Source organism: Diadema setosum, chromosome 20 (assembly GCF_964275005.1).
Source record: "Diadema setosum chromosome 20, eeDiaSeto1, whole genome shotgun sequence".
NCBI classification, from domain to species: domain Eukaryota; kingdom Metazoa; phylum Echinodermata; class Echinoidea; order Diadematoida; family Diadematidae; genus Diadema; species Diadema setosum.
The window spans coordinates 5,605,527-5,618,047 of NC_092704.1; the positions used below are offsets into that span (position 1 = coordinate 5,605,527).

General features: G+C 36.8%; 1 protein-coding gene across 1 annotated transcript; it reads left to right on the plus strand.

Annotated features, from left to right (window-relative positions):
* The first annotated feature begins 283 nt into the window (after positions 1–283).
* Positions 284–10,740, plus strand: LOC140244042 (uncharacterized). The gene is made up of 9 exons (XM_072323693.1): positions 284–508; positions 4,196–4,348; positions 4,708–4,851; positions 5,846–5,947; positions 7,560–7,757; positions 8,614–8,778; positions 9,139–9,265; positions 9,866–10,125; positions 10,570–10,740. Exons 1-9 carry the CDS (start codon positions 284–286, stop codon positions 10,738–10,740), a joined length of 1,545 nt encoding a protein of 514 aa, XP_072179794.1.
* Positions 10,741–12,521: the final 1,781 nt, after the last annotated feature.

Sequence of the window (12,521 nt, forward strand, 5' to 3'; positions counted from 1 at the left end):
TCGAGCAGCCGATCAAATACAGTGTGTATGGTAATCACAGTCGCTTGATGGTACAGTAAGCTATACTGTAGTACATGTAGTAGAAAAACACACCCGGTGAAGGCACGGTTTCAAAAGGGAGGCACTATGTACTGTTTGTATAGGCTCCTATAGCAGGTAACTGCATGTGAAAAGTAAATTCACCCGTGACCATCTGTAATCTAACCAACAATATTAGCTTCACATGTAAGATTCGAACTCATAGGAGTCAACAAATCTTGCTGTGAAGCCATCGGCTCCGACAATGTCGACACAAACAGTGGACGTTCATATCAAGCTGACCAGCGGTCGCACCGTTCACTTTCCCGTACCTCAGGAGACAACCATCGCAGAGCTGTGCCAGAAAGCAGCTGCTGAGGAGAAGACTCCAGCAGAAGAAGTGACGCTGAAATTTGATGGCAAAACACTGAAGAGAAGCAAAACCGTCCGAGATTATGGAATCCGGGAGGAAACAGTACTTAAAGTCAAGGTATAAAAATTGCTGTAGGACCTGTATTGATACTTTAAGAACACTTGACTTCTTTTGAAGTTTTGTAAATACAGCATATCGTTCAATATACTATCTCCTGCTTGAGTTTTTGTTTGATGATTTCATTAGCTAGCCACACACAGATTAAAGTTCGTCAACCCTTGGAGGTATACTCCCGAGAAAGAAAGACACTCCCAGTTTCTTCGTTATGGCGCCCTTTATGGAGCGTCCGGGCCCACAAGATTATCCGCAGGGGTTGATTGCACATGAGTATAATGAGTTATGCCATTTCGGCATTTTTTTCCGCGAGGGATGGGGAGGGGGGAGGGGGTGCAAATCATCGTTTTCTTGGACCACAGAGCTACATATTGTAGATACATGATTGGAAATTACTTTGAATTTCTGTAGGCCTATTTTGACTGCAGACATACCTGGGAGTATTTGGAATCCAGTATTAGTCAGAAATTAGTCAGAAATTATATATATATATATATATATATATATATATATATATATATATATATATATATATATATATATATACTGAATTGATCAGTGTTCTATAGTAGAAGCCATGATAAAAATAATAGAAACTATAGAACACTGATCAATTCAGTGCTTATTTACGTCGATGTAGGGCAATTTGTCAATCAGTTGCAATGAAAACATCTCGACGGAAGAATTTCATGAATTTGAATAATTACGCAGTATACCCGCTGCATGCTATAAGGATTAGAACCAACACTTGTTGTCAGGTGAAAGCTCGGTGGTCTAGTGGAGATGACGCCTGTCCGGTGATCAGGAGGTCGTAGGTTCGAATCCTGCTCGAGTATGTACGTCCATTATTTTTATCATGGCTACTACTATAGAACACTGATCAATTCAGCTGTGCTTATTTACGTGAGGGCAATTTGTCAATTAGTTGCAATGAAAACATCTCGACGGAAGAATTTCATGAATTTGAAATCTTTTTTACCTGAAAAAAAAAGGGTACTATGATTCCACCATTGACAGAAAACAAAAATACTCTTTTAAAAATAACCCGAGTTTTCTCAGGCAAAAGAGACAGCTTCGATAGATCATACATTCCGCGCTCTACGTTGTTTACTATTTTTTATGTTTCTTACTGCAATATCGTTTGGGCTTGTCAGAAGACTAAACTCAACTCACTGCTTCTCCTTCAGAAAAAAGTGGTCCGTATTTGCACGAACTCGGACTACAGGTCTCATGCAAACCCATTTTTTTTTTCAATTGCGTACACATTCTATATACGACATTAATTATCTCCAAAGTGCTGTGTTTACTGCACAGATTCCATTCCCACGCACCCACATGTTCCGCTTTAACTGAGCTATTATACGTAGTGATCCAACTTCAACCTCGACAAACGTGCGCCTATACGTATATAGAAAATCCAAGAATTGCCCTTGCCCACCGATCCGTATACGACATGCTGGTCCTGACATCTGGAATTCTCTTTCTCATGAAACGACGGTGCCAAACAAAACATACTTTTAGAGGACGAGTAAAGAATACCATTCTTTGCAAATATGTTTAAGCAATACCAGTTGCATATTATGGTTCTTGCCTGCACTCCCGGGTTCACAGGTTTATCTTGTCATCACGTACATTTATTTAGTAACAAGTCATTCCATGTTACCAGAATCATCAATTTTGTACAACTTTCACCATAAGCACCATGATGTAAAGTAACCCTCTTATTTTCCTCTCTATATTTCTTCCTTTCTCTGTTCTTCTCTCATTTCCCTATCTATGAATCTATTGAACGTGCATAATACATTGTTTTTTTTTTGTTGTTTTTTTTACTGATGTTTATGTACATGATACTGTGTAATTTATCCACTTGACGTCCCAGTCAAGCTTTTCATAGCTTATGACGATCTACACAAAAATATAATAACATATCATGTGCAAACTGTATATATATAACTGTTTGTGTATAATGTATCTATAGATATTATGCATTTTGTGAATCAAATCAAATCAAATCAAATCAAATCAAATCAAATCAAATCAAATCAAAAGGTTATCAGGCCAGTGGTAAAGTTCTCGACTTGGACGATCGATCAGGATTTTTTTTTGTGTGTTTTTTTTTTTCGACAACCATGCGGACAATATTATGACGAAACGATGAGAGGTTATTATTCGGAGCCGACTTTGGGGTTTTCTCTATGCCTGCTAGCCGTCACGTACATGGTTCGTCTTCCTCCTCGTCCTTCCTTCGTTCCTTCAGGACACGGGCACTGCTACCATGTACCAGTCTCGGATGAATCAGATATTGGACATCCGTCACTTCGACGGAACCGCCTTGTCCAAAGTCAATGTTGCTGGTTGTTGTGTCTCAGTATGACTGTAGATATCGATTATAGTACATTAATCATCATTTTTATTTTTAAAGCAAATCAATGTAACGAATTAGGCCTAAACCATTTCAATATGATGCATACGTAATTTAATATTAACATTCCTGAATTAAAAAGAATTCTCTTAAAGAATGAAATAATCATTCTCTTTTTCTTTCTTTCTTTTTTTTTGGAAGAATGAGAGCAAAACAAAAAAGAAACACTTAGGAGCTGAAGTGGTCGCATGCTTACGCTTCCATGACAATGTGGAAACTGTGGACAAAGACTCTCATACAGCTCTCGCCTTACCTCCTTTCTATACGGGGACCTGCTGCTGAATGCTGACATTCATGGGTTCAACATCAAAGGAACACCTGCACAGGATAAAGTGTCCGGCTGCTCCGTGGGGGCTTCTTTTGACTTCTTGTATTGCTATAATTCTGAATGAAAGTGGGACTAAAGGCGAAGACGCTCAGGAGCGCTTAAATACGGAGGAGACTGTACATACAGGCTGGATGTCTTGACGAAGTTCGCATGACAACGCAGACAAATTACAGAGGGTGTCACTCAGGAGGTTTACTTCAGTCTCCAAATTTGTGGTCTCGAAAATTTGGACGCATAAAGTTTTCCCTCACCCAAGAGAATGTGGCATCGCCGGCATGTGTCTAGGAATAGAGACAGAGAGCGGTGTATATATATATATATATATATATATATATATATATATATATATATATATATATATATATATATAGAGAGAGAGAGAGAGAGAGAGAGAGGCATATATATATATATATATAATTCCTTTTCATATATACTGCATTCCGCGTCTTGTCAGTGCCCACGCGGGCGTGTGTATAGTATCTGGGCCCTGTCTTAGATCTGCATCGGACATTTGAAACCCAGATTACATTTTCCATGCCTCTGGTGATTTTGCTTCTTTGATGTGCAAAGACCGTTCACATACCAATAAATCCAGCCCACCAATCAATCACAATCATATAATTATTGTCCTTCCTTAATTGCCAAGTTTAAATAAGTGATGTACATTCGCTGTGAAATAGAAATTTAATGTCATCATGCCATAGTAAACGCTTTTTCATAATCATTATCTCCCTTCATGTTATAGTACCATTATCTAATGTGAGGCTGTTTACACTATCCACTGCTTTTTCCTACAATAATGGAATCTTGGAATCGTTATTAATTGATCTATTTTGTTTTGCAGAGAACAGAGCATATTTAGTTCTTATCTAAATGAATGTGCATGACGGAAAGTGTTCAATGGGAATGATTTCATCTTTTCCCCCCAACATCCTTGCAGATGATCGCTAAGCAGACGTTACAGGTCCACTTGAAACTGCCAGACAATGAAGTCGTGTCCTTTGCGATCGACAACACATCCCTCCTGTCCGAGATCAAGGACAAACTTGTGCAAGAAAAGCCTGATGTGCAGCAAAAACTAATAACATTTAAGGTAAGGTATATATCTTTATCTTCTAAGAATTTACTTACGAATATTTGTAAATGTTTGAAATATTCTGCATTCACTTGAAATCCGTATTTTATGATTGTATTATTATATGTTTTTGTTGGAATGAAAGACAAATGGAATGAAAATGCAGTCTACCTATTGGCAGTAACTTGGGATAAGATGGTCAGTCATGAACAGAATTCATGGAGACAGATTTATTGTAAGTTCATAAATAGACTTCATGTGACAGGAATACTTGCTAAAACGTATTATTAAAAATGGCAGTTCAATTTCCCTATGCCACCATTAATGTGATGACAAATTTGTGAAATTATAACGTGTCGGCTGTATCTATCTTTAAGATGGGTGACATGGAGCTGAATCTGTCAAACTACGCCTATGAAGATTGTCTCGAAGATGGAGAAAAAATTGATGTGATCGTCAAGGATCCACCCGGAGAAGATGGGGAGGAGGAGGAAGATGGAATGGCTGAGGAGAAAAAGCAGGTGGGCGATGTGTGAAACTAGATTTTCTTTGCAGTTTGTTTCTTGTGCTGGTTTTCTTTGTTGTTGTTGTTGTTGTTGTTGTTGTTGTTGTTGTTGTTGTTGTTCAGATTTTTACATAACTTTTCAGGTAGTTTGGAAGTCTATTCATGAGTGATAGGCGGGAAGTAATGTATCTAGAGACAGCTATAGGGGTAATAATAGGTACGCACTTTGAGCACCTTACAGAGTGGATCTAGCGCAATATAAATTCATATTATTGTCATTATTATCATAATATAGGTCGGGTGGATGATGGGGATATCTTCTTCAAGGAGATATGACAGGAACTTCTTGTGAATTGTGCACATGAGTCGGTACAACGTTCTATCAAGCCAATGCTAGCCTGTAATAAATAATGCTCATGAGGATTGGCTGTTCCTCTTGCGAAGTTTGAAATTAAAAACAATCACCTGGTTTGATAGGATCTTTTCATAACTCCAAATACATCCCAATCCAACTGGACGCAAGATGCTATACCATTATTTCCCGAAGACTAAATTCTGTGAAGAATTAGATGCTAAGTTGAAATCAATTAATGGTAATGGTAATGGTAATGATAATGGTAATGGTAATGGTAATGGTAATGGTAATGGTAATGGTAATAGTAAAGCTTTATCAAAAATTAATTTGCAGCCGTGGAGATGACTGAATTGCAGAATTTTGTGCATTTTCATTTCGTAATCACATACATAAACAATAACTCTTCAAATGTAATACAAAACTACACTATGTCATCATTCAAAAAACAAGAATGACATCTGATAAACAAAATTTTGAAATTAACCAAATACACTTGTGCATACACATTGGAAGAACTATTAAAAAAGATGAAACATATTGATAATCAATTCACAATTATATATATATATATAAACATATATATACACTGCATAATCATGAACAATTACCTAAACTGTTACAAAGTAAAATGTTTATTTTGTTTCCCTGCATACAGGAAGTTTTGAACAGCTTTGCTGCTAACATGACATCGCAGCGTAAAGTCGACGTAGTATTCTCCTTCGACACGACCTGTAGCATGTACTTTTTGTTCTCGACGGTAGGTTGGTCAAGGACGACCTCCGGGACGACCCAGCTTGCTATTACTTCCTGTCGTTTATTGACCTCTACCATGATATAGCTGCAAGTGCTTAATATTCATACTTCAGGGATGACTATTTACTTGTAGGGATCCACTGCATTAACGACTTATAATGTATTAATTTTTACTAGCGACTATATTTATCAGAGCAGTCAGAATCATCATAATTTTAGGCTTGGATTCTGATGTTATGTTAACTGTGATGTTGCAGTATTTTTGTTGATATACGTGAGCAATAAACGTTGGTATAATTGTACATCAACGAGACAAATGTCCACACGTGGTATATATCTGAATTAAATCACTGATAATCAATACAATACAATACGTATACATAATAATTATATATATATATCGTTGCTCCGCGTATTGGCAGTACTAGAAATAGCAATAATAATGTCACAATAGACAGATAGAGGAATGCATTAAATGCCAATTGCGCAATCTCTTCGAGATTGCGCGTGCTAGTATGGATAGGATATTAACACCTCATTAATATCACTGTGGAAATTCATTCGCACTATCATCCCTGACGAAGGGGGAGGCCCCCGAAAATTCGGATTTTGAATTAAAATCAAGGCAATTGGCATTTAATGCATTCCTCTATTGTGACATTATATATATATGTATATATATATATATATATATATATATATACATACATATATATATATATATATCATACTTGTAGTCCGCGTGTTAGTACCAGTACAGAAAAGATGACGAAGTAGGGTGGCAATGCATTCAGTACAACAGTGATATTTATTCAGACCAAATTTTCGACGAATACACTCGTCTTCCTCAGGGTCGACAATGACTTTCAGAATTGTCATTGTCGACCCTGAGGAAGACGAATGTATTCGTCGAAAATTTGGTCTGAATAAATATCACTGTTGGACTGAAATGCATTACCACCGGCCCTACTTCGTCATCCTTTCTTATTATATATGTATATATATATATATATATATATACACATATATATATATAATTCTATAATATAATTATACATACATACATACACATTGTGTATATTGTCACGATAATCCACCCAAGGAAAAAAAAAAAAGAAAGAAAAGAAAAGAAGGTGACTTCGTACCTTTGCATTGTCTTATAAAAGACCACATATATCTTTGGAAAGTCGTACTTATCATATAGCTCTCAAATCTACAATAAGACATAATTAATATGTATTCAAATTTTATGTGCATGTGAAAATATATGTTTCATATGTACATATACCGATGTGTTGGCTCAGTGAGTAGAGCGGCTGCCCTCACAATCGGGAGGTCGTGGGTTCAAACCCCGGCCGCGTCATACCAAAAGACGTTAAAAGATGGGAGTTGCTGCTACCTTGTTTGCCGTTCAACAGTTGAAAAGGTTAGAGCAACGTCGATCTGGCGCTGCTCAGTGGCTGCCGGGCCCACGATCAATTGGGCAAAAAGAATTTTCATTCTTGGACAATAAAATTTTGAATAAAAATATTATTATGAATGCATATATTCATGTAGTATGCGTCTATGTTACTTTATCTATCATCTATACCATATTATATGTTTTATGTTTTCAGGTCAAGGAACGAATCCGTCAGTCAGTCACCAAACTCCTGGCAGATATTCCCAACATCCAGATTGGAATCATGGCTCATGGAGACTACTGTGACCAGAAGTTGTACGTCCTGAGGAAGCATGATCTCTCCTCCAATGTCAGCGACCTCGTGAATTTTGTCACGGAAACGGACCGCACTGTAGGAGAAGGATATCATGCGGTGAGTTTCAGTGGTAGGATAGTTTTTTTTCCCCTTCAATAAAAAAAAAGAGAATACAGAACATTAGAATAATAGAGTATTTTCAAGTCAAATAAAACCCCACCATTGTCTCTGCTTTTGGAGATAATCTTTTGCCCAATCCCCCCAAAGAAAAAAGAAGAGAGAGAGAGAGAGAGAGAGAGGGAGAAATAGAGAAATAAATTATCTCCCTCTCTCTTTGTATTATATATATATATATATATATATATATATATATATATATATATACATATTGTATGATAATGTATGTTTGTATGCAACAGTGATATGATACTTTATTACCCCATATACCACAAACATCTGAATAATAAAAAAGAAAAAGAAAAAGGAGCGAAAAAAAAAACAGAAAAATAAACTCTCTCTCTCTTTGCATGATATATATTTATACGTGTGTGTGTATGTGCAACATGACAATGTGTGTAGCTATAGTAGTATACATTATTATAATAAATATTAGAATTGTATCCTGTGCAATTGCATGTAGTGTGATAGTATAATAATATCTAATGTGATAATCCACATGACATGTTTGTGTCATATATAATAATTTTGATATAAAACATTATCAATGGCGCAAGCATGAGTACCTAATTACAGCTGTATTGGCAATTCATCTCGTCAAACCTGCGATGATTTACTTAACTTTGTAATGTAAATGTATATGCTTATGATGGATTTTCTGATTTACCTTGTGTTATGTTTTGTTGGAAGAAAAATGAGAAAGAAATAAATGAATTGGAAAAAAAAATGAATTGAACTTCCCATGCCCCCTTTTTTCGATGGTGTCAGCACAATAATCCACTTTCATTTGTTATAGTGTTACGAGTGGGTCTTGAGACATGCGAACAATCTGTCCTGGCGAGAGGACGCAGCCAAAGCTCTGGTCATCATCGGTGATGTCGTCCCACACGAGAAGTCTTACACCACTGAACAGGTGGACTGGAGGGCAGAACTTGATGACTTGATTGCCAAGGAAGTCAAGGTACCCCCCCCCCCCCGGCCTACATCCTCCCTATCAACACCCCCCCCCCCCCACACACACACACACACGCACCACAATATGGATACCATGGGTATAAAGGAGAGTTCCAGTGTCGGCACATTATAAGTATCTTACAGAATATAAATGCACTTGATTTCCAATTCCTTTATGGTATATACTTTCAAAATTTGTACTTTGCATGAATTAGATAACTATGCTAGACTGCATGGTTCACTGCTTTTTCTTTAATGTCATGAGATTGTTTGAAGCTTTCATGCATGAGCGAGACATTGATGGTAATTATTCATGTATCAGGTAAACCTGATTTTTACAATCAAATCAAGTTTTGTTGTTTTATAGGTGTACGGAGTGCAGGTAAAAGACTATGGTCCAGGCGATTCTTTCTACGGGTACATGGCGCGCAAATCTGGAGGTGCTCATATCACATTCCAGCACTTTGGGCTTATCACCGACATGTTTCTTGCAGGTAAGACCACCATTCTGTTAAACTTGTAACAATACATCGTTCCTTTGGATGTTTCTATTTATTTTTTTTTCATTGCACATATCAGATCAAAAATAAATATGTACAATTAATTTTTTTTTGATGACAAACTAATGTTTATAATGTTTTATAATATTTATGTTTATAATTTCTTTTATTTCAGAATATAAGCCTCAATATGATTTTCAACAATAATCATTTATAGACTTAATGAATCGTCAACAATATGCTTGAAACTTCTGCCAATGAAGGAATGTACAGTGACTCAAATCCCCATTCATAAATACACACACTCAAAACAATTAATCACCAACACACTGTCTTTTAAGCCATATACACTCTTCAGATCCTCAAGAGACCATGCAAGTCCAACAGCCATTAAAGCAATTTCTGCAAACATATTATACAAAAGACCAACACTGATGTGAATGGATTCATCAATGCAATTACATGTATAATAATCATAATGTTTTTACTTCTACCAGTGGTGGCGTTGGTTCAGCATAATGACTGTTTCCTAATACACAAAATAGAATGATTACGTTACCCTTCGAAATTTGTATTTCGTTTACTCCTATATAGTGTGTTACAGGGAGTCCGGCGATGCCCAGCTCAAAGCTTATGTTGATGAGGTGAAAAGCGAGGGAAGGATGACAGAGGAAATGATGGATGTGATGCAGCAGTTAGAGAAGAAACCAGAGGAAGAGGAGGAAAAGAAGGGGGAGGAAAAGAAGGAAGAGGAGAAGAAGGAGGGGGAGAAGAAGGAGGGGGAGAAAAAAGTTGAAGAGGCAGCAGCTGAACCTGCGGGTGCAGCGGCTGAACCATCGCCACGGAAACCACAGGTAAGAAATTCAAACATCCCGCGGGAAATATCCGGCATTTTCACAACAAACTCTCATTTGATACCCAAACCATTCCAGACAATGATATGCAGATCAATTAAAGCCATTTCCTTTAGAAATTACATTATTTTGTTGGAAACCATATCTTTCGTTTCATGAATTATTAAGGTATACGGTCTGTACCAGGGCATGTGGCAAAATGCATGTAGACAGAAAACTGGCGCATTTACATCTAAAGGAAAGCACTAACCATCACAATCCATGACACACACACACACACACACACACACACACACACACACACACACATCTTATACATTAAACCCCAACAAGCCCAACAAAAGACATTCATTCGCCATTCTTTTAAAGAAGGGAAATGATGGGCATGTTTGCAATGCTGATGATGATTATAAAAATCTTCACCTTGTTTGTTTGTTTATCCAGGAGGAGGCTTACGTTAAAAAGCCATGGTGGGACGAGAGTCTGGATCAAGAGACCCGCCCGCGATTCACCTACAACGCCAAGAGAGACGTCTGGCGCCGAATCCACGTGGGTAGAGGAGCAACGATCCGCAATAAATGTGGACAGTTGAAGGAGGAATGCACTCTAATGTAGATAGCCCTTGTAATCTCTCTGGTCAGGGGGACATTATAGGCCCTAAATGTACACTGTAAAAACATCGGTGTTAGATTTAACACCACGGGTGTTAAATCTAACACCGATCAAACTTCAATAAAGGACCACACCCACAGGTGTTAAAAATGCACTGTGATGGTGTTGAAAAGTGTTCACCTGACACTTCGTGGTGTTAATTTGACACTGTACCTGGTGTTATTTTGACACTGTACTGGTGTTAATTCAAAAATGACACCACATGGTGTCGATTTGATATTTGCTGGTGTTAATATCAATGGTTTAACACCCGTCCAGCTTCAATAAGGGACCACACCAGCTGGTGTTACTTTGGTGTAAATTCATTTTCACATTTTTTCAAAAATCTAGTATTTTAATGTAAAATTCTTGATCGTCTTGTTTAAATTAAAAATCAACAAGAAGTGCAGTTACTAAGAAACTCTTCAAAAAACAGTTTAAAATTTGGAAATAACACCCGTAGGTGTTAATTTAACACCATAAATGAGCACCGAAAATTTAACACCAGCTCGGTGTTCACTATTTAACACCGGACACTTTGCAGTGTACAGTACATATATAGTATATACCTTGACTTAGATACCCCTGGTCAAGAAGAGTTTGACATGACAATACCTGTATATCTATTTCTGTTTGGGTTTTTTTTTTCAATGTGTACATCTATTTCTCGTATTTCACAACGAAATATAGAATGACATAAAATCATCACGGAACAAAACAACATAAAAAAATTATCAACATTATATTCGAAACATACACACTAAGCAAATAACACAACGTTCACAATGTATCAAAATCATGCAAAAAATAGGGTGTAAAGTATAAATGTATTTTCAATATACGAACCAAAAATGCAATGCTAATTCAAATAAGTTTCTTCGGTTAGGTGATTGATCTTCTTAGATTTCTCGAAAAATAAATTCATTGCATATATAAGGATTATAATAGAAATGTTATTTATTGACATACATGTATATTATAAATGATAAACAATAAAAGAGGAAAAAGAGAAAAAATGCTCAAGATGTACTAAGTTTACTTTACTGTTGGATGTATAAGCACCTATTTCATTATGCGCTTCCATTCATTATGGTGTATGTTGATACATGTACCATCTAATCATGTACCGCTGTATTACCTCTATCATCTATTCGTACCGGTCACTTGCGCTGAAGTGCATTGTGCACTGTACTCTCATAGTCTCAAAGGTTTTGCTCAGTGACATGTAGCAATCAAATTTACCCTGATAATTTCCTGCTAGCCTTAACAACACTTCCTGTAACTCATTCAGAGTTACCCTTTGTGAAGGCTAACCAGTCACATAATATAGAATCCAGATAAGGTTGTATGCAGGTAAAAGAATGACACAGCTAGGGCAATAGTTGACCATAGTGGATATATACAGATAAAAAGAATTGATTGATTGTGGACATTATACAGAAACAGTGCAAATTTCATCTTCCAGGTGTGGTCGTGTTACTATTTGTGATCAGATTAGATAGAAAATTCCGGAAAATTGTTCGACACGAAACGTCTTTTTTCTTTACCATCAATGTGAATACTATTAATGCTGTTTCAGAAATCGGTTACACATGACAATCCTCATTTACTCCTGCGACAATGTTTCCATATGAAATATCTGCACGATAAGCCAAACACAAATTCTACCCACAAACATAACCCTAACCCTATTTCATATCGTTGGAGAAAACAAGACCGGAGCAATTGTTGGTTGGTTGGTATGG